At 40.4% G+C, this 23,502-nt stretch overlaps 1 protein-coding gene across 1 annotated transcript; it reads right to left on the bottom strand.

Moving 5' to 3' along the window:
• Nucleotides 1–99: 99 nt before the first annotated feature.
• LOC110568808 (mitochondrial import receptor subunit TOM5 homolog) lies at nt 100–921 on the bottom strand. The gene is made up of 2 exons (XM_064370480.1): nt 771–921; nt 100–107 (listed from the first exon to the last, which is right to left on the bottom strand). Exons 1-2 carry the CDS (start codon nt 919–921, stop codon nt 100–102), a joined length of 159 nt encoding a protein of 52 aa, XP_064226550.1.
• Between the last annotated feature and the right edge of the window lie 22,581 nt (nt 922–23,502).

The raw sequence follows: 23,502 nt of genomic DNA, 5'->3' as shown, positions 1-23,502 counted from the left end.
TGATGTAGAAGCTACAGCAAGTTATGCAGAAGACCTGGCTGAGATAGTGATGAAGCTGGGTACACCAAACAACAGATTTTCTTTTCTTTTTCTTTAACATCACTGATCTGAAGGCAAAACAACAGATTTTCAGCGAGGATAAGACAACCTTCTATTGGAAGAAGATGCCATCTAGGACTTATACAGCTAGACAGAAGTCAATGCCTGGCTTCACAGCTTCAAGGGAGTGGCTGACTCTCTTGCTAGGTGCTAATGCAGCTAGTGACTAAGTTGAAGCCAGTTACTCATTGATCATTATGAAAATCCTAAGGCCTTTGAGAATTATGCTTTTTACTCTCCCTGTGCTCTAGAAATGAAACAACGAAGTCTGGATGAGAGCATATCTGTTTTTTACAGTATGGATATATATATCTCCACACTGTGTGTGTGTGTGTGTTTGTGTGTGTGTTTGTGTGTGTGTGTGTGTGTGTGTGTGTATATATATATATATATATATATATATATATTTTAGATGGAGTTTTGCTCTGTTGCCCAGGCTGGAATGCAGTGGTGTGATCTTGGCTCCTGGGGTCAAGCAATTCTCCTGTCCCAGCCTCCCGAGTATCTGGAATTACAGGCACATGCCACCATGCCTGGCTAATTTTTGTATTTTTAGCATAGATAGGGGTTTGCCATGTTGGGAGGCTGGTCTTGGACTCCCGACCTCAGGTGATCCACCCGCCTTGGCATCCAAAGTGCTTGGATTACAGGTGTGAGCCACCACGCCTGGCCTCTGTCCAGTTTCTTTAAGATAAAAGATGTGACTCGCAGTAGGGCCACATAGATGAGGAAGTTCTGTATGGAAGAGATCACATCTTTGTATGTCTTCCGTTTCATCTCCTCCAGGTCCAGCTTCAGTGTGAGGCCCTTAGTCTGGAACATCATGGCTCTGACTCACCAGCCTTCAGCCGCTGCACTCTGCTGTCAGTAGCTGCCTTGCACCCAAATTCAATTTTTTTTTTTTTAATTTTTGAGACAGAGTCTCGCTCTGTCGCCCAGGCTAGAGTGCAATGCTGCAATCTTAGCTCACTGCAACCTCTGTCTCTCAGGTGGCAATTCTCCTGCCTCAGCCTCCCAAGCTGGGATTACACATGCATGCCACCATGCCTGACTAATTTTTGTATTTTTTTCTCTTAGTAGAGACAGGGTTTCACCATGTTGGCCAGACTGGTCTTGCACTCCTGACCTTAGGTGATCAGGCCACCTTGGCCTCCCAGTGCTGGGATTACAGGTGTGAGCCACCACGCCCGGCCAATTTTTTTTAATATTATTTTTTGTAGAGACAGGATCTTGCTATGTTGCCCAGGCTGATCTCAAACTCCTGGCCTCAAGAGATACTCCCGACTCCAACTCCTAATGCTGGAATTAGAGGTGTGAGCCGTTGTTCTTGACCTGTACTGAATGTTTTAGTCCACTGTTGAGACTCATTGATCAGAAAAAAGAGATTCCAAAAGGTTGCTGAGAAGAAGGAGGAGGAGGAAGAGCAGGAAGAAGAAGAGGAAGAGGAAGAATGACAAAGAGGAAGAAGAAGGAGAAGGAGGAAGAAGAAGAGGGAGAAGGAGGAAGAAGAAGGGGAAGAAGGAGAAGGAGGAGAAGCAGAAGAAGAAGGAGGAGAGGGAGGAAGATAAAGAGGAAGAAGGAGAAGAAGGATTACTGCTTATATTCATTCACAATGCATTTACTCACCCAAGAGCTCTAACAGAGATGTACAAGGAGATGAATGTTGTTTTTATGCCTGCTAATACAACATCCTTTCTGCAGCCCATGGATCAAGGAGTAATTTAAACCTGCAAGTCTTATTTTTTACAATTACATTTCATAAGGCTATAGCTACCATAGATAGTATTCTGCTGATGCATTTGGGCAAAGTACACTGAAAACGTTCTGGAAAGGATTCACCATTCTAGAAGTCATTAAGAATATTTGTGGTTCATGGGAGGAAGCCAAAATACCAACATTAACAGGAGTTTGGAAGAAATTGACTCCATACCTCATGGATGACTTTAGGAGTTCAAGACTTCTGCAGATGTGATAGAAATAGCAAGAAAACTAGAATTAGAAATGGAACCTGAAGATGTGACTGAATTGCTGCAATCTCATGATAAAACTTAAATGGATGCAGAGTTGCTTCTTATGGATGAGCAAATAAGTGATTTCTTTTTCTTTTATTTTTGAGGGGGAGTCTTGCTCTGTCACCCAGGCTGGAGTGCAGTGATGTGATCTCTGCTCACTACAGCCTTAACCTCCCAAGCTCAAGCGATTCTCCTGCCTCAGCCTCCCGAGTAGCTAGGATTACAGGTGTCTACCACCATGCCTAGCTAATTTTTGTATTTTTAGTAGAGATGAGCTTTCACCATGTTGACCAAGCTGGCCTCAGACTTCTGACCTCAAGTGATCCTCCTGCCTCGGCCTCCCAAAGTGCTGGGATTACAGGTGTGATCCACCATGCCTGGCCTCTTTATTATTATTTTTTAAATAGAGAGAGAGTCTTGCTATGTTGCCCAGGCTGGCAATCATGGCTCACTGCAACCTTGACCTCCTAGGCTCAAGCCATCCTCCTGCTTCAGCCTTCCAAGTAACTAGTACTACACGTGTGCATCATCATACTCAGCTAATTAAAAAGAATGTTTTTGAGGAGATGGGGATCTCACTATGTTGCCCATGCTGTTTAGAATGGTCAAGCTCAAGTGATTCTCTCACTTTGGCCTCACAAAGTTCTGGGATTACAGGTGTGTGCCATTGTGCCTAGACAGAAAGTGGTTTCTTGAGATGGAATCTACTCCTGATGAAGATACTGTGAACATGGTAGAAATGACAACAAAGGATCTAGAATACGGCATAAGTTTAGTTGATAAAGCGGCAGCAGGGTTTGAGAGGACTGAGTCCAATTTTAAAAGATATTCTACTATTGGTAAAATGCTATCAAATAGTGCTGCATACTACAGATAAATCTTTCATGAAAGGAAGTGTCAATTCATGTGGCAAATGCTACGTTGTCTTATTTTAAGAAATTGTTACAGCCACCCCGCCCGTTAGCAGATACCACCCTGATCAGTCAGCAGCCATTAACATTGAGGCTTCACTAGTAAAAGATTATGGCTTGCTGAAGGCTCACATGATTGTTAGCTTTTTTTTTTTTTTTTTTTTTTTTTAGCAATAAAGTATTTTTAGGCCAGATGTAGTGGCTCACACCTGTAAGCACTTTTGGAGGCAGAGGTGGGCCAATCACTTGAGCTCAGGAGTTTGGGACCAGCCTGGGCAACATGGAGCAACCCCATCTCAGGCCAGGAGTGGTGGCTCATGCCTGTAATTCCAGCATTTTGGGAGGCTAAGGAGGGTGAATCACTTGAGGTCAGGAGTTTGAGACCAGCTTAGCCAACATGGCAAAACCCTGTCTCTACTAAAAATACAAAAATTAGCCAGGCATGGTGGCACGTGTCTGTAATCCCAGCTACTCAGGATGTTGAGGCAGGAGAATTGCTTGAACCTGAGAGGTGGAGGTTGCAGGGAGCTGAGACTGTGCCACTACACTCCAGCCTGGGCAACAGAGTGAGAGTCTGTCTCAAAAAAATAAAAAAAATTCTACAAAAAATACAAAAATTAGCCAGGTGTGGCAGCACACACTTGTGGTCCCAGTTACTCGGGAGGCTGAGGTGGGAGGAGCACTTGAGCCCAGAAGGTGGAGGCTGCAGTGAGCCAAGATCACACCACTACACTCCAGTCTGGGTGACAGAGCCAGACCCTGTCTCAACAACAAAACAATAAAAAGAAAGTATTTTAAAATTAAGATAAGTACTTTTTTTCTTTACTTTTTTTTTGTTTGAGACAGAGTTATGCTTCTGTTGCCCAGGCTAGAGTGCAATGGCATAATCTTGGCTCACTGCAACCTCTGCCTCCTGGGTTCAAGTGATTCCCCTGCCTCAGCATCCGAAGGAGCTGGGATTACAGACACCCACCACCACACCTGGCTAATTTTTGTATTTTTAGTAGAGATGGGTTTTCACCATGTTGGCCAGGCTGGTCTCGAACTCCTGACCTCAGGTGATCCACCTGCCTCAGACTCCCAGAGTGCTGGGATTACAGGTGTGAGCCACCGTGCCTGGCCGTTAAGTACAGTTTTAAAGACAGAATGCTATTGTGCACTTAATAGATTATAGTATAGTGTAAACATAACTTTTCTATGTCCTGGGAAACCAAAAAATTTGTGTGACTCACTTTATTGCAATATTCACTTTATTGTTATATATGCTTTATTGTGGTGGTCTGGAACTGAACCCAGAATATCTTTGAGGTATGCCTTTATACCATATTTTAAAGCTAGAGCTTAGTAAGATTTTGCTGACAGGTCAAATTCAGTATGAAAGAGTAGAATCAAAGGTTATACCATAAGGAAATGAAAGACTAGAATTGTTTACTTTGAAGAATGAGACTGAGGAAGCAGCAGTATTTGAGGGAAGGATCTGAAGCTCAGTTTGGACATGCCAAGGTTTATATGCATTTTAATACTCAGATGGAGCTGCTAAGTAGGCAATTTGATACATGAGTTGTATTTCAGGGGAGAGATCCAGGCTAGAGATTAAAATGTGGGATTTATCAGTATGTAGATGATATTTGAGCTCACAGGACTGAATGAGGCCACCCAGGGAGTGAGTCCATACAAGAGAAAAATGCAAGAGCTGAGTTCCACAAACTCCAACATTTAGAGGTCAGTATATGGGCAAGCACAAAGGGAGACTGAGGGGGAATTATTAAAATTAGATTAAGTGAAAAAAGCCAGGCACAGAAAGACAAATATTGCATGTTCTCACTCATATGTCAGACCTATAAAATGTTGATCTCATAGAGGCGGAGAGTGGAATGATAGTTACCAGAGGCTGGGTGAGGATAGGAAGATGTAGAGAGATTAGTTAATGGATACAAACATATGGTTAGATAGAAGGAAAAAGTTCTACAGTTTGGTAGCATGGTAGGGTGAATATAGTTAACACCAATGTACTGTATATTTCAAAACAGCTAGAAGAGAAGATTTGAAATGTCTTCTCTTTCATTTCATTATTTACACATTGTATGCATGATTTGATCATTACATATTGTATGTGTGTATCAAAGTATGATATGTACTGCACAAATATGTACAATTATGTATCAATAAAAAAGTAAAAAAGTAATTTGCACAAGTCAAAAATATAGAAAGAAAACAAGGAGAGAGTATATTCTAGAAGTCAAATGAAGGAGGCACTTCTAGGAAAAGGGAGTAATCAATTCAATCATGTGCTGCTGAGAACTGACCCTGGGACTTGACAACATGGAGGCCATTTGTGATCTTGACAAAAGCAATTCCAATGGGATATTGGGTCACAGCCAGACTGGAAAAGTCTAAGTGTGACTTAGAGGAAAGCAAGTGGAAACAGTGAGATTAAATAAGACTTTTGAGGAGTTTTCAGTAAAGGGGAGCAGAAAATAGGATTGAAATTGGAAGGGTATGTGAAGTCACGGGAGGGTGATTTTTAAAATGGGAGAAATAATAGCACTTGTGTGTGTGTGTTTGTGTGCTTATACGAATGGCCTAGTACAGAGTTTCTCAGTTTGGCACTATTGACATTTTGGGCAGAATAATTCTTTGTTATGAAGGGCTGTCCTCTGCACTGTAAGATGTTTAGAAACATTCCTAGCATTCTATCCACTAGAGGCCAGTAGCGCACCCTGCCTCTTTCCTGGGTTGTGATAACCGCAAAAGTCTCCAGACGTTGCCAAATGTCCCTTGTGGAAGGGGGATGGCAAAATTACTCCCGATCTAGTAAAATAAAATAAAATAAAAAATTTTGGTGATGCATAATATAGAATGGGAGAATTGCTGGGGGAAATTTCTTTGAGTTGATGAGAAGGGATGGAATCTACTGCACAATAAGAAGAATGAGTCTGCTAGGATCACAGACATCCACATTAACAGAGAAAGCAGAGGTGTGAGCACAGATGTAGCTAGGGGCTAGATGGGATGGTGGGAATTTATGGAAGTTCTCCTCTAGTTGCCTTTGTTTTCTCAGTGAAATAAGAAGCAAAGTAAGCAGCTGGAAAAGAAGCACTGCAAAAGAGCATTTGCAGGAAAAAAAACAAAAAAAAATCAAAAGGAGGTATTGAAGGTTTTAGGAGACAGGAGACAGGAGATCTGATGGAGGTCATCTCAGAGAATGAGACGTAAAATGGACTGGAGAAATACACTGTAATTGCTAAGCAACTTTACTATTCGGCAGTAAAGACTCATTAAGTGTAGAGTAAGACTAATTAACTTTGTTATGTATTTTTCTCCAGTCCTACTCAGGGTCTTAGTTCAGGTACTGAGTAAGCAGAGAGTTGGATATAAGCATGACAGCAGATTTGCCAAGAGAGCACCATAAAGTGAAGGGAGCAAGGGAGTCCAGGAGATATGTAAGGGAGTGATTATAATGATTGACCATGATATTTAAGCTGGGTATGGAAGAACTAAGAACAAAGGGATGGAAGATAGTGAAAAGGAATGTGGTAGGATCATCAGTGGAATATAGGTCCCTGTGGGATTGAAAGATTATTGGAGTTGATATTAAATAAAGTTAGCTGGAAATATAGAAAGTCAGAGGGTGAGATCCTTGAAATTGAAACTATAGAGAGACACCTTTATTGGTAGGGACAACATCTAGGGTATGGACATGGTTGTGAGTTTCATGGGAAGGGTCACAAAAGCAGATTCACAGAGACATAAGGTATCTGATTCCGGGTGCTGAGGAGTGACAGCAAGACCTTACTGCAGTAACTAACATTAACGGTCACCAACTTCCACTCTACCTTAGATGATCAGCCAAACTATTTATGGGACTATCATCCCCCTTGCTGGTGACTGATTTAGGGATGGCCAAGTGGTTAAGGGAAAGTATTGTGGAGAGCTTCTGGAAAATATTTCCTTATTCTACAGAGAGAGGAAGTTCCTCTTCCTCTGGATTTTGTGATGCCTGAAACCTCTGTCACCATCCTGTTACCAGCCTGAAGATGAAGCTATCGATGAAGATGGCAAATAAAGAGAAAGTACATGGGTTCTTTTTTTTTTTTCTTTTTTTTTGAGACTGGATTGTCCAGGCTGGAGTGCCATGGCTCCATCATAACTCACCGTAGCCTCAAATTCCTGGGCTCAAGTAACCTCCTACCTCAGCCTCCTGAGCAGCTGGGGCTACAGGTGTGTGCCACCACATTCTGCTAATAATAATAATGAAAAAATGTAGAGATGTGGTCTTGCTATTTTGCCCCGGTTGTTGACCTCCTGGCCCCAAGTGATTCTCCTGCCTCAGCCTCCCAAAGTGCTGCGATTATAGGCATGAGCCACCATGGCTGGCAAATAGAGACAGTATTTCATTCTAAAGAAAACAGAGAGCCAGGGGAAGGGTTTTGGCAGGCTAAACAAACAAAAGGTTTGTTTTGGTTTTGAGGGTAAGCATTTTCAAAAGGGAAATTCTTTTTCTCTGCCTTTTCCTGCAAGTAAAATTCCTATTGATTTCAAACATCTACTCATTCATTCAATAACTATTTACTAAGCACTTACTATGTGCCAATGAAAGTTATAGGAACTTAGGATACAGTAATGAACAGAACAGAGAAACATTCCTAATACCATAGATCTTTTGTCCTATTTAGGTCAAATAGTACTTTCTCCAAGACGTCTGCCTGAAGTCTCTCAATCACACTTACTATTTCCTTCTGCTTTTATGGTACATTGTACTATGTTAATGACATTTATCATAGTCTACTTCAAGTTGGAGGCATGCTTCAGGTGTTAAATATCTCCCTCACTACATCAAGGGGTTCTTGAGTTTAGTGTCTGTGTTATTAAACTCTCTCCCAAGAACAGAGTTGATTTGGAGCAAATACCAGTGGATCTTGGTTGAATGAGCAAATTATTCTGTCTACAGCCTGAAGGGGTTAGTCCTACATGGTGGAACTTTTATTGCAGCTGCTGCCAGGCATTCATTTGGAGGAATTGGGAGCTAGTCTGTCATGGGCTTAGGCGATCTCAGAGCTGTATAGAAATGACATTCCCAATGAGTGATTATTACTGATAAGTGATAACAAAGTTCATTTGTGTGACTAAGGGCATAATAGGAAATGAAAGTCTGGATAATTCTATTATGAAATTCAATAGCTGTCCAGTTTAATGAATGTAAATGGCCCTTTGATGAAGAAATGGAATGATGCCAATGAAAATGGTGACTGCAAGTATGAACATTTTTCTTTGGTTTAAACTTCAAAGATCAAATAACTGGGTCTTACATTCATTTGAATACTTCACAAATTATTGAAATTTAGGGGCAAGGTATCTGATTTTCTTAAAAACAAAAAAAGAATTACTGTAAAAACCCAAAGCAATTGTTTCTGCTGGATGTCAAATGGTTGCTGTTTCGTTGCTACACAACCAACAGAGGGAGCCCTTGCTATAGAACCTAATAACTTCCTTACAGAGTTTGTACATTGGTAGAAAGCCAATGAAAGAACAGAAGAAATAAAAAGAATAGAGGAGTTAAGATATTAAGCAGTTTAGTTCTAAACTGTATTGTGAATCTGGAATCACTTTTATGAAACTGGGTTTGGGGAATGATGTTAAGTTACAGATATTTCAAAAGAGTGTATATGTGTACTAGATTTTTAAAAAGCTCTTTACATACTGCCATAGTAATCATTTATTTTTAAAGCACACAATTATATTACTCTTCTGCTTAACACTCTCCAATGGTGTCTTCATCACTCATATGACAAATCCAACCTTATGGGGTTGTAAAGATTAAAGCAGATAATATATAGCATAGAGCCTGGCGCACAGCTAAATTCTCAGTAAATTCTTAGCTATTATTTTTCCCTACTGTGTCTTTTATTGCACTGATCCTTCAGACTCGATGCTTTCCAAATGGTCCCATTCTTACTCTGGCTTTGATCTGCTTAACTCCCTTCTTGTCTAGAGGTTTCAGGATCTCAGAAGTCTTGTCTCACAGTGCGGGTTCTCTTTTGGTACATATCATATTGTAATGATTTGCTCACATATCTCTTCGACTTGAGAGCAGAAGTTATATCTCATAAGTTGTTCTGTCTCCAGGGCCTAATAATAGAGCAACCAACTGTCCAGGTTTGCTTGGGATTGTTCCAGTTTTGTTTTGTTTCATTTTTTGGGGGGATGGGGTCTTGCTATATTGCCCAGGGATGGGCTCAAGCAGTCCTTCCTTCTCAGCCTTCCGAGTAGCTGGGATTATGGGCCCACACCACCAGACCCCAGGCTATTTTTTGTTTTTTAGTTTTGTTTTTTTGGAAAAAAGGCATACACATTTACTACATTTTTTTTTTTTTTTTGGCAGAAATGAGGTCTTGCTATGTTACCCAGGCTTTTCTTGAACTCAGCTCAAGTGATCCACCTCCCTTGACCTCCCAAAGTGATGGGGTTACAGGCATGAGCCCATACAAATTTATTAACATGTATACGGGGAGAACCATGGAGTGATTACCCTGACTGTCCCAGTTTTGGCATTGAAAATCTCATGTCCCTGGAACCCCTCAGTTCCAGGCAAACAAGGACAACTGGTCACCCTACCACAGATTCTAATACATAATAATAATTCAATCAATACATTTGTTTACCTAAGCAAATTATCTTTGATGAGTCACTTGTTTCCTGGGCTTAAGTCTCTCCAACTATAACCAAAAATTTTTAAACAAGATAATGTCTAAGTCCTATTTCAACTCTGATATTTTATTTTATTTATGAATTATTATTATTATTATTTCTTAGGGAGATATTCTCACTCTGTCACTCAGGCTGGAGTGCAGAGCTGTGATTATAGCTCACTGCAACTTCAGTCTCTTGGGCTCACGTGATCCTCCCCCTTCAGCCTCCAGAGTAGCTTGGACTGTAGGTACAGTAACACCATGTTTGGCTAATTTTTAAAAAATTTCTTTTCTTTTCTTTTTTGAGACAAAGTCTTGGTCTGTCACCCAAGTTGGAGTGCAGTGGTGTGACCTCAGCTCACTGCAACCTCTGTCTTTTGGAATCAAGTGATTCTCCTGCCTCAGTCTCCTGAGTAGCTAGGATTGCAGGCACCTGCCACTATGCCACCTGGCTCATTTTTGTATTTTTGGTAGAGATAAGGTTTCACCATGTTGGCCAGGCTAGTCTCAAACTTCTGACCTCAGGTGATCCACCTGCCTCGGCTTCCAAAGTGCTGGGATTACAGGTGTAAGCCACTGCACCTGGGCCTTTTTTTTTTTTTTTTTTTTTTTAAAGAGAGAGAGAGAGAATAGGAAGGAGGAAAAAGGAAGAGAAAGAGAGAGAATGGGGAGGAGGGAGAAGGAAAAGAAAGAGGGAGAGAGAATGGGAGTATTGCTTTCTTGCCCAGGCTAGAATGCAATTTAGTAATGGGTATTGAAAACCTCTTTTATACTGATAATTATACTTAATGATGTAGTCAGGAAGGAATAAGGGAAGAAGATAACAAACAGCCAACCAATATTTAATTTAAACCTATGAAATGCTATACGATTACTGAGGAGTGATTTACTTCCAATTATATAGTCACCTTTGGAATAGGTGTGAGGTGGTAATGTATGTTTTGTGTATTTGAAGTGGAGAGTCCTATAAATGTTTATTAAGTTTACTTGTTCCGGGTCTGAGTTCAAGTTCTGAATATCCTTGTTAATTTTCTATCTCGTTGATCTATAGAATCGTTAGCTCTTCTTGTTGCATTGATCCTTTTGCCATTATGTAATGTCATTCCTCGCCTCTTTTGATCTTTGTTGCTTTAAAGTCTACTTTATCAGAGGCGAGAATTGCATCTCCTGCTTTTTGTTTATTTGTTTATTTTTACTCTCTGGTTGGTAAATCTTCCTCCTTCTCTCTGAGTCTTTGTGTATTGTTGCATGTAAGATGGGCCCGGATGCAGCATACCGATGGGTTTTGGCTTTTTATCCAATTAAAATATATATAAGTTTAATACCGGCGTTTGATGCTAGCTGGCTGTTTTGCCCATTAGTTGATGTAAATTTTTTATTGTGTTAAAGTTCTTTGCTTTTTGATATATTTTTGGAAAGGCTGATATTGGTTGTTCCTTTATATGTATAGTGCTTCTTTCAGAAGCTCTTGTAAAGCAGGCCTGGTGGTGGTGAACTCTCTAAGTACTTGTTTGTTCGCAAAAGATTTAATTTTTCCTTCGCTCATAAAGCTTAGTTTGGCTGGATAGGAAATTCTGGGTTGAAAGTTCTTTTCTTTAAGGATGTTAAATATTGGTCCCCACTCTTTTCTGGCTTGTAGGGTTTCTGCTGAGAGATGTGCTGTAAGTCTGATAGGTTTCCCTTTATGGGTAACCTGACCTTTCTCTCTGGCTGCCCTTAGTATTTTCTCCTTCATTTCAACCCTAATAAATCTGGCGATTATGTGCCTTGGGGTTGGTCTTCTTGAAGAATATCTTTGTGGTGTTCTCTGTATTACCTGGAGTAGAATATTACCCTGCCTTGCCAGGTTGGGAAAATTTTCCTGAATGATATCCTGAAGAGTATTTTCCAACTTGGATTCATTCTCTTCATCACATTCAGGTACACCTATCAAACGTAAATTAGGTCTTTTCACATAGTCCCATATTTCCTGGAGACTTTGCTCATTCCTTTTCATCCTTTTTTCTGCATTCTTGTCTTCTCATTTCATTTCACTGAGCTGGTCCTCGACTTCTGATATCCTTCCTTCTGCTTGATCAATTCGACTGTTTAAGCTTGTGCATGCTTCGCGAAGTTCTCGTGTTGTGTTTTTCAGCTCCATCAATTCACTTATATTCTTCTCTAAATTGTCCATTCTCTTTAACATTTCGTCAAACCTTTTTTCAAGGTTCTTAGTTTCTTTGCATTGGGTTAGAACAAGTTCTTTTAATTCACAGAAGTTTCTTATCACCCACGTTTTGAAACCTGCTTCTGTTATTGGAACACACGTGTAATCTATTAAGCCTTGTTCCGTTACTGATGAGGAATTGCAATCCCCTGTAGAGGGAGAGGCATTCTGATTTTGAGTATTCTCTACCTTTTTACGCTGGTTTCTTCCCTTCATTATATATTTGTCCGTCTGTCGTCTTTATAATTACCGACTTTCTAACTGGGTCTCTGACGTCCAACTTGTTGATTCCCTGCGCCGAAATCCGAGCAATCCACTGAGCCGGCCAAAACAGCGGTGTTAAGATTGATGGTGCTTTTCTGCCCGGGAATCTCCGGACTCTGCACCAAGAACTGGCATGCTAAGGCACCAGCAAAACCGCCACGCCGGCCACAAGAGTCGCCCTGGCGACCCGTGGAGCTCCTCCACTGGGAATCTCCTGGTCCGTGAGCAACTAATATTCGTCTGAAAGTGTGGCGTCCTCTCGTTCTTTGCGCTTTCACTGGGAGGTACGTGCCCGAGCTGCTAATCATCAGCCATCTTGGATCTCTCTCCTTTTTTTTTTTTTTAAATAAAAATTTTAAAAAGACAAGATCTCACTCTATCACTGAGCTGGAGTTCAGTGGCAGGATCATAGCTCACTTTAGCCTTGAACTCCTAGCCTCAAGCAATCCTCTTGCCATAGCCACCCAAAATGCTGGGATTACAGGCATGAGACCCAAAACCTGACCTTTTAATTATTTTTAGAGATGAGGTCTTGCTATATTTCCCAGGCTGGTCTTGAACTCCTGGGCTCAAGCAATCTTCCTGCCTTGGCCTCCCAAAGTGCTGCAATTACAGGTATGAGCCACCACATCCAGCCCAACTCTGATGTTTTATAACTGGATGTCACATTTACTGCCTGCCTACACTCATCATTTTACTTTATATTTAGGAAATCTTAAATGGTCACCGTTCTAATTTTTTTTAAAAAGCACTGCTAAAATAGTCATGATAAATAAGTAAAAAGAGTAAGATATAAATCTCATATATATTTATGGTATAATCTCAATTTTGTAAATATGTATATTTTTATGTTTAAGAGAAGAAAAGCGAATGGAATTGTGAACTTTTAAATTATGGATAGTTTTCCCCACTTTCTACATTTTCAAAACTCTCTACAATAATTGTATGATTTTATAGGCAGCCAACAAGAGCTACAAAATACTTTATGCTGGTGTGGCAGTGGGTATACTTTATTTATTTATTTATTTATTTGAGACAGAGTCTCACTCCGTTGCCCAGGCCAGAGTGCAGTGGTGTGATCTCAGCTCACTGCAAACTCCGCCTCCCAAGTTCAAGCAATTCTTATGCCTCAGCCTCTCAAGTAGCTGGGTTACAGGCACACACCACCACGCCTGGCTAATTTTTGTATTTGTATTTTAATTAATTAATTAATTTTGAGACAGTCTTACTCTGCTGCCCAGGCTGGAATGCAGTGGTACAATCTCGGCTCACTGCAACCTCTGCCTCCTGGGTTCAAGCAATTCTTAGGCCTCAGCCTCTCGAATAGCTGGGTTACAGGCACACACCACCACGCCTGGCTAATTTTTGTATTTGTATTTTAATTAATTAATTAATTAATTAATTAATTTTGAGACAGTCTCACTCTGCTGCCCAGGCTGGAGTGCAGTGGTACAATCTCAGCTCACTGCAACCTCCACCTCGCGGGTTCAAGCGATTCTCCTTCCTTGGCCTCCTGAGTAGCTGGGATTACAGACACCACCATATGTGGCTAATTTTTTTATATTTTTGGTATAGATGAGGTTTCACCATGTTGACCAGGCTAGTCTCGAACTCCTGACCTCAAGTGATCCACCCGCCTCTGCCTCCCAAAGTGCTGGGATTACAGGCATTAGCCACCATACCTGGCCTTATTTTATTTTATTTTTTGAGATAGTCTTGCTCTGTCACCCAGGCTGGAGTGCTCAAGCTTCAGCCTCCCGAGTAGCTGGGATTATGGGCCCACACCACCAGACCCCAGGCTTTTCTTTGTTTTTCAGTTTTGTTTTTTGGAAAAAAGGCATACTCATTTATTACATTTTTTTTTTTTGGTAGAAATGAGGTCTCATTTCTCAGTTCACTGCAACCTCCACCTTCTGGGTTCAAGCAATTCTCCTGCCTCAGCTGATTTTCGTATTTTTAGTAGAGAGGGGGTTTTGCCATATTGGCCAGGCTGGCCTCGAACTACTGACCTCAAGTAATCTGTCCGCCTTAGCCTCCCATAGTGCTGGGATTACAGGTGTGAGCCACCGTACCTGACAGGCAGTGGGTATACTTTAAATAATTATTTTTTAAGAAAATTATTATCTTTGCATGAAGTTGTTAACAAAAGTTAAGTAACTTGGCTGGGTGCTCTGGCTCATGCCTGTAATCTCAACGCTTTGGGAGGTCAAAGCAGGAGGATTGCTTGAGCCCAGGAGTTTGAGACCAGCTTGGGGAACATGGTAAGACCCTGTCTCAAAAAAAAAAAAAAAAAAAAAGAAAGAAAGAAAGAAAAAATAAGCAACTGACTTTATGTTTCCTTCAGTACAATGGTATTCAAACTTTAATGTAAGTCTGGGAGGGGCCTGAAATTCGCATTTCTAACGAGGTTCCAGATGATGACAGTGCTTCTGGTCTGTAGAACATATTTTGAGTAGAAGGCTTTAGGGTATATGAATTCTAATCCACATTTGACTATTTTTAAAAAATTAATTTAAATATCCTGATAACTTTCATTTAACACATTTGACTATTAATGGTAAAAATGTTTTAAACTCTACACGCTATACAGTGTTACTTACAAAAATATTAACCATCTTGTTCTTTTGGCAGTGCTTCCCAAACTAACAAACCTGGGTAAATATAGGGAGCTGCTTTCAACTTTCTGAGAACTGGTGGAGGACATGTGGGAAACTGTGTAAAATCCTTGAGGCACAGTGGTTGGGAATTCCTGCCTTACAGTTAGTTGTCTTTTGTAAAGAGGATGCCAAATGCATCAAAACCTCTCAGACTAACCAAAATATCAGGATGCATTTCAAAACTCTCTACAATGATTGTATGATTATTTACTCAAAATATGTATTTACAAAAATATTGCCCATGACCAACCACATTCATTTCATAATTGACTAATGGGTCACTGCCTTTAAAAACATGGTCTAGCAGGGTGCAGTGGCTCACGCCTGTAATCCCAGTATTTAGGGAGGCCAAGGCGGGCGGATCACCTGAGGTTGGGAGTTCCAGACCAGCCTGACCAACATGGAGAAACCCTGTCTTTACTAAAAATACAAAATTAGCCAGGTGTGGTGGCACACATCTGTAATCCCAGCTATTCGGGAGGCTGAGGCAGGAGAATTGCTTGAACCCGGGAGACAGAGGTTTCAGAGAGCCAAGATTGAGCTGTTGGACTCCTGCCTTAGCAAAAAGAGTGAAACAGGATCATCTGAGGTCAGGAGTTTGAGACCAGCCTGGCGAACATGGTGAAACCCTGTCGCTACTAGAAAAAAAAAAAAATTAGTCAGACACAGTGGTGGGGATCTGTAATCCTAGCTACTTGGGAGGCTGAGGCAGGAGAATCATTTGAAATTGGGAGGTGGAGGTTGCAGTGAGCTGAGATTGAGCCATTGGACTCCAGCCTGGGCAAAAAGAGCAAAACTCTGTCTCAAAGGAAAAAAAAAACAAAAAAGACCCAAAAACATGGTCTAGACAATGTTGCTCAAAGTCAAATCTACAGATACAGGTATCATTAATTCTAAGTCAAATCAAACGGACTTTTTTTTTTGAAACAGAGTTTTGCTCTGTTGTCCAGGCTGGAGTACAGTGGCACGATCTCAGCTCACTGCAGCCTCTACATCTGGGGTTCAAGTGTTTCTTTTGCCTCAGATAGAGGCAAATAGATGGGACTACAGGCGTGCGCCACCATGGCTGGCTAATTTTTAGTAGAGATGGGGGTTTGGTATGTTGGCCAGGCTGGTCTCAAAGTCCTCACCTCAGGTGATCCACCTGCCTTGGCCTCCCAAAGTCCTGGGATTACAGGCGTGGGCCACTGTGCCTGGCCTCAAACAGATTTTTAAACTTGCAGAATTTATTTTTTATTTATTTATTTATTTTTTGAATAGTGCAGTGAACATTCATGTGCATGTGTCTTTATGGTAGAACAATGTATATTCCTCTGGGTAAATACCCAGTTAAATGGGATTGCTGGGTCGAATGGTAGTTCTGTTTTTTAGTTCTTTGAGGATTCGCCAAACTGCTTTCCACAACGTTTGAACTAATTTAAACTAATTTACACTCCTACCAACAGTGTATAAGCGTTCCCTCATCTCCACAGCCTCACCAGCACCTGTTATTGACTTTTTTTTTTTTAAAGATGCATTTTTTTTTTTTTTGAAAGAGAGAGAGAGAATAGGAAGGAGGAAAAAGGAAGAGAAAGAGAGAGAGAGAATGGGGAGGAGGGAGAAGGAAAAGAAAGAGGGAGAGAGAATGGGAGTATTGCTTTCTTGCCCAGGCTAGAATGCAATTTAGTAATGGGTATTGAAAACCTCTTTTATACTGATAATTATACTTAATGATGTAGTCAGGAAGGAATAAGGGAAGAAGATAACAAACAAACAGCCAACCAATATTTAATTTAAACCTATGAAATGCTATGCGATTACTGAGGAGTGATTTACTTCCAATTATATAGTCACCTTTGGAATAGGTGTGAGGTGGTAATGTATGTTTTGTGTATTTGAAGTGGAGAGTTCTATAAATGTTTATTAAGTTTACTTGTTCCGGGTCTGAGTTCAAGTTCTGAATATCCTTGTTAATTTTCTATCTCGTTGATCTATAGAATAGTTAGCTCTTCTTGTTACATTGATCCTTTTGCCATTATGTAATGTCATTCCTCGCCTCTTTTGATCTTTGTTGCTTTAAAGTCTATTTTATCAGAGGCGAGAATTGCATCTCCTGCTTTTTGTTTATTAGTTTATTTTTACTCTCTGTTTGATTGGTAAATCTTCCTCCTTCTCTCTGAGTCTTTGTGTATTGTTGCATGTAAGATGGGCCCGGATGCAGCATACCGATGGGTTTTGGCTTTTTATCCAATTAAAATATATATAGGTTTAATACCGGCGTTTGATGCTAGCTGGCTGTTTTGCCCATTAGTTGATGTAAATTTTTTATTGTGTTAAAGTTCTTTGTTTTTTGAGATATTTTTGGAAAGGCTGATATTGGTTGTTCCTTTATATGTATAGTGCTTCTTTCAGAAGCTCTTGTAAAGCAGGCCTGGTGGTGGTGAACTCTCTAAGTACTTGTTTGTTCGCAAAAGATTTAATTTTTCCTTCGCTCATAAAGTTTAGTTTGGCTGGATAGGAAATTCTGGGTTGAAAGTTCTTTTCTTTAAGGATGTTAAATATTGGTCCCCACTCTTTTCTGGCTTGTAGGGTTTCTGCTGAGAGATCTGCTGTAAGTCTGATAGGTTTCCCTTTATGGGTAACCTGACCTTTCTCTCTGGCTGCCCTTAGTATTTTCTCCTTCATTTCAACCCTAATAAATCTGGCGATTATGTGCCTTGGGGTTGGTCTTCTTGAAGAATATCTTTGTGGTGTTCTCTGTATTACCTGGAGTTGAATATTACCCTGCCTTGCCAGGTTGGGAAAATTTTCCTGAATGATATCCTGAAGAGTATTTTCCAACTTGGATTCATTCTCTTCATCACATTCAGGTACACCTATCAAACGTAAATTAGGTCTTTTCACATAGTCCCATATTTCCTGGAGACTTTGCTCATTCCTTTTCATCCTTTTTTCTGCATTCTTGTCTTCTCGTTTCATTTCACTGAGCTGGTCCTCGACTTCTGATATCCTTCCTTCTGCTTGATCAATTCGACTGTTTAAACTTGTGCATGCTTCGCGAAGTTCTCGTGTTGTGTTTTTCAGCTCTATCAATTCACTTATATTCTTCTCTAAATTGTCCATTCTCGTTAACATTTCGTCAAACCTTTTTTCAAGGTTCTTAGTTTCTTTGCATTGGGTTAGAACAAGTTCTTTTAATTCACAGAAGTTTCTTATCACCCACGTTTTGAAACCTGCTTCTGTTATTGGAACACACGTGTAATCTATTAAGCCTTGTTCCGTTACTGATGAGGAATTGCAATCCCCTGTAGAGGGAGAGGCATTCTGATTTTGAGTATTCTCTACCTTTTTACGCTGGTTTCTTCCCTTCATTATATATTTGTCCGTCTGTCGTCTTTATAATTACCGGCTTTCTAACTGGGTCTCTGACGTCCAACTTGTTGATTCCCTGCGCCGAGATCTGAGCAATCCACTGAGCCGGCCAAAACAGTGGTGTTAAGATTGATGGTGCTTTTCTGCCCGGGAATCTCCGGACTCTGCACCAAAAACTGGCGTGCTAAGGCACCAGCAAAACCACCACGCCGGCCACAAGAGTCGCCCTGGCGACCCGTGGGGCTCCTCCACTGGGAACCTCCTGGTCCATGAGCAACAAATATTCGTCTGAAAGTGTGGTGTCCTCTCGTTCTTTGCGCTTTCACTGGGAGGTACGTGCCCGAGCTGCTAATCATCAGCCAGATGCAGAATTTATTAAGTGGAAACTTGTGGATAAATTTTCTGGCAATGGGATATTGATTAAATTTTTTTGTATTTTTATTTAAAAAAATAGGGATGGTTTCACTACGTTGGCCAGGTTGGTCTTGAACTCCTGTCCTCAAGCAATCCTCCCACCTCAGCCTGCCGAAGTCCTAGGATTACAGGTGTGAGCCACCATGCCAGGCCATGGTGTTGATATTTATTGAATATCTACTATATTTCAGTAATTATGATAATTATTTTATAATATTTATCTTATTTAATTCTCATACAGAAGCTGCAAGGTAAGCACTCTTAACTGCATTTTTCTTGTTTGGAAATTTAGCCTTGGAGAAGATTAAGTAATGTGCCCAATGTTACAGGTTGAGTAAGTGGCAGGGGTAGAATTCAAACGCCAAATGCCTGACCTTAAATGGCCCTGACCCTTCCCTACCTTCACCATCACCACATAGACATTCTGTGAAACCTTAGCAACCCTCCAATTTGGAATTCATTCAGACAAACTCTGGTTTTCCCAGTTACATTCTATCACCTCTGAATACCAATTTGATTTTTTTCCTTTTCTTATTATTTTTTCATCTTTTTATCAGCTTTAGGGGGAGATTAAAATTGCAAATTTAGGTTAGGTGCAGTGGCTTACACCTGTTATCCAGCACTTTGGGAGGCCAAAAGCAGGAGGACTGCTTGAGCCCACAAGTTTGAGACCAGCTTGGGCAATATGGCAAAACCTCACCTCTACAAAGATAAAAAAATTTGCTGAGTGTGGTGGTGCACACCTGTAGTCACAGCTTCTTGGGGCTGAGGCAGGAGATTCACTTGAGCCCAGGAGCTGGGTTGCAGTGAGTCAAGATTGCACCAATACACTCCAGCCTGGGTAATAGAGCAAGACTCTGTTTCAAAAAAAAAAAAAAAAATCCGAATTTGTAAGAGAAAAATAATTTAACTCAACTTGGAGCATCCATTCTGCTATAGTCAAAAGGATGTCATCACCTAGTACAGTTGTGGCCACCAAATCCCTACTGCATGGGTTGTTGCTAGGGGGTGATTTCAAAGAAGGGGGATAGGACAGGGCAGTCACACAAACATATTTACTATACTTGTATTGCTCCTCACTTCAGAAGGGGGGTTTTCTGTCTCCCTCTCCAGGAAAGTCCTCACTGTAGAAACATACACACTAGGAGAAACTAGATGAGAGTAGTCTGCTCTGTTTCCCAATCCCCTGACAAACTCCTCCCTTTCCCTTCCCCAAATACACAGAAGGGATGGTCCTGGAAGTTCTCACTGGAGGCAACAGAGAATGCCAAAATGAAAGGGGCATACGTTTCAGTTTTTGTGACTGAGGACAGTGACAGACTCTTTGGGTCAATAAAGATCTTAGAAGATCCAACAGTAGCCGATCCCTCTCTGTATTTGAGGAATACTGTTATTCCTTCTTCTCTAGGTCCCAGAAGCAGACTTTTTTTCAGGTTCAGAAAACCTGGCATTGTTTATTACATAATTCAAACTTTCCATCCAAGTTACTATTTTAAACCTTTGAAATAGCAAAAAATATTTTTATTTTCTATATCTATATATTTTTTAAAATTAAAAAATGCAAAATTTCTTTCTGAAAGTTGTTGAATAAAGAAAAAAGCCTCATTGGCCTTGTTAAAAAGTATTCAAAATAGAAAATTGATGTGGTAGTTCTTTAGAACATGTTCCTTTATCCTATTGATGTAGGCATATACCTCTTATGAGGAGCTGCAATGAAAGTTTCAATTATGTCAAGAAACTTAAAATTAAATGAATCAAAAGGCTGTAAAAGCTTATGGAAATTAAAAATGCTTAAATCCTTTTCAGATAAATCAAAGAGTGCTTTCATCTAATTCGTCTGTTTTTTTCCCCCACCCCTGAGAAAGATTGACCTGGTCTTTGATTGAAAGAACACTTTGTTTGAAGTGGCTTTTTAAAGAATATTTTTAATATTTTGCTTTCTGTTATTTGCAATATTGTCAAAATTTTAAAAATACTGTTCCTCATTAACATGACAAAAAGATTTAATAAAAAAAATACAGACAGCATCTTACTATGTTGCCCAGGCTGATCTCAAAATGCTGGGCGCAAGTGATTCTCCCACCTCAGCCTCCTGAGTAGCTGAGATTACAGGTGTGAGCTTATTCGCCCGGCCACTTCATTCTCTCTTTTTTTTTTTGATACAGAATCTCGCTCTGTCACCAAGGCTAGAGTGCAGAGGCATAATCTCAGCTCACTGCAGCCTCTGCCACCTCAGCCTCCTGAGTAGCTAGGACTACAGCTGTACACCACTACACCTGGCTAATTTTTGTATTTTTAGTAGAGATGGGATTTCTCCATGTTGGCCAGGTTGGTCTCGAACTCCTAACCTCAGGTGATCTGCCCACCTTGGCCTCCCAAAGTGCTGGGATTATAGGTGTGAGCCACCTCGCCCAGCCCTGTTTCATTCTTTTGTATGAATGAGTAGTATTCCATTATGTATGTATATATCACATTTTCTTTATCCATTTATTCATGATGAATTTTTTTTTTTTTTTTTGAGACAGAGTCTCGCTCTGTCGCCCAGGCTGGAGTGAAGTGGCGTGATCTCAGCTCACTGCAACCTCCGCCTCCCAGATTCAAGCAATTCTCCTGCCTCAGCTTCCCAAGTAGCTGGGATTACAGGCGCCTGCCAACAAGCCCAGTAATTTTTTAATCTTACTAAAAGAGTTAGCATGCACTCTGCTAAAGGTGTTTTACTGTCTTCCATGAACAGCATTGTATGAACAATGTTTTAGGAAATGCTATCTTTTTGTCCTGTAGGATTGCCGTATCTGTTATGTAGTTATCATGTTGTCAAGTCTCTCTTTTTTTTTTTCCTCTAAAAAGTCCTCAGACTGCCTGTGTGCAGTGCTCATGCCTGTAATCCCAGCACTTTGGGAGGCCGAGGTGGGCAGATCACAAGGTCAGGAGATCAAGACCATCCTGGCTAATGTGGTGAAACGCTGTCTCTACTGAAAATACAAAAATCAGCTGAGTGTGGTGGTGCAGGCCTGTAGCGCCAGCTACTTGGCAGGCTGAGGCAGTAAAATCACTTGAACCTAGGACGTGGAGGTTGCAGTGAGCCAAGATTGCACCACTGCACTCCAGCCTAGGAGACAGAAAAAAAAGAATCAAGACTCAGATTCTGTGTCAATCTTCCATATTCTGAATATTATAATACTGTGTCTGTTTCTGTAGAAAGAGTACTTGCAAGTGTGTGTCTTGAAATACTCTCCTGTTTTTGTGTGATGTTAGGTTGTTAACTTGAGATCTTTCTGGCTTTTTGATATGGGCATTTAGAGCTATAAATTTTCCTCATAACACTGCTTTAGCTATATCCCAGAGGTTCTGGTACATTTTATCTTTGTTCTCATTAGTTTCAAAGAATGTCTTGATTTCCGACTTAATTTCATTATTTACCCAAAAGTCATTCAGGGTGGTTCTTCTTCTTCTTCTTCTTCTTCTTCTTCTTCTTCTTCTTCTTCTTCTTCTTCTTCTTCTTCTTCTTCTTCCTCTTCTTCTTCTTCTTTTTTTGAGATAGAGTTTCACTCTTGTCACCCAGATTGGAGAGTGTAATGGTACAATCTCAGCTCACTGTAACCTCCATCTGCTGGGTTCAAGCAATTCTCCTGCCTTAGCCTCCCAAGTAGCTGGGATTACAGGTGTGTGCCACCACACTCCACTAATTTTTGTATTATTAGTAGAGATGAGGTTTCACCATGTTGGCCAGGCTGGTCTCACAGTCCTGACATCAGGTGATCCACCTGCCTTGGCCTCCCAAGGTGCTGTGATTGCAGATGTGAGCCACTGCACCTGTTCAGTTGAGTGAATTTCTTAATCTTAAATTCTAATTTGATTGCATTGTGGGCCAAGAGACTGTTTGTTATGATTTCAGTTTGTGTTTGTGTGCTTATGTGAGTTCTGTCTAAGAAGTCAGATAAGCTTTGGCAGCTTTGTTCTATGTATCTGCATATCACTGTGTATATGGGTTATACTGGCAGGCAAAATCCTCCTTTTAGATGGGATGATGGAAAGAGAAAGTTTCCTGAACTCTACTTGCTGTGTATGTACCACATTTGTGGAATCATCTATGACACTGCATTTCTTGTGATTGTGCTGTTACTGGTATAAAATCAAATGCCTTCAATGCTTAAGGCTCAGACATTTTTCTTAAACTGATTTCAGGTCTTGTGAAAATGTTTTCTATAACATGTTTAACCAGTACTTTGTAAAACTTGTTTACACTTCAATAGTACATAGTGATTAAACATTTTTTTTCTAATTTTTGTTTTTTGCCCTTTCCTGCATATTCTAATATGTAGTGATTTTTAAGGAAATATATAGTATTTTAATTAGGTATCTTCAAACTTGAATTCGTCTGTGTGAAGCATTGTAAAATGATACATTTCTCTTTTGAGCACCATTACAGTTGCACAGAGGTTTTTACTGGTTCTATTTTTCTACTGTTACTGATAAGCATGTAACATTGACTTTATCCTACATGTAGTTGGCATTTCAAATGAATGGCTTGTATATAAAATAAAACAAATATGCTTCATGTGTTCAAAAAGGTAGAGGAAAACATGAATATAATGAGAGAAATAGAAGATATAAAAATGGCCTAGATTGAACAGTGTGTGTGTGTGCATGTGTGTGTGTGAAATAAAAAATATACTGAATGGGATTAACAGCAGATTAGATACTGCAGAATAAAAATATTTGTGAACTTGAAGACAGAGCAACAGAAACTACCCAAGAGAAAGAGCACATTGGAAAAAGAATTTTGAAAAAGAACAGATGAACAGAGGCCAGGCATGGTGGCTCACACCTGTAATCCCTGCACTTTGGAAGGTTGAGATGAACAGACCACCTGAGGTCAGGAGTTAGAGACCAGCCTGG

The sequence above is a fragment of the Aotus nancymaae genome, unplaced genomic scaffold (genome assembly GCF_030222135.1).
Source record: "Aotus nancymaae isolate 86718 unplaced genomic scaffold, 86718_ANA_hifiasm-v0.15.2.pri h1tg000007l, whole genome shotgun sequence".
Classification (NCBI taxonomy): domain Eukaryota; kingdom Metazoa; phylum Chordata; class Mammalia; order Primates; family Aotidae; genus Aotus; species Aotus nancymaae.
Note: the sequence above shows the minus strand (reverse complement) of the source record. Positions and strands in the feature narration are given on the sequence as shown.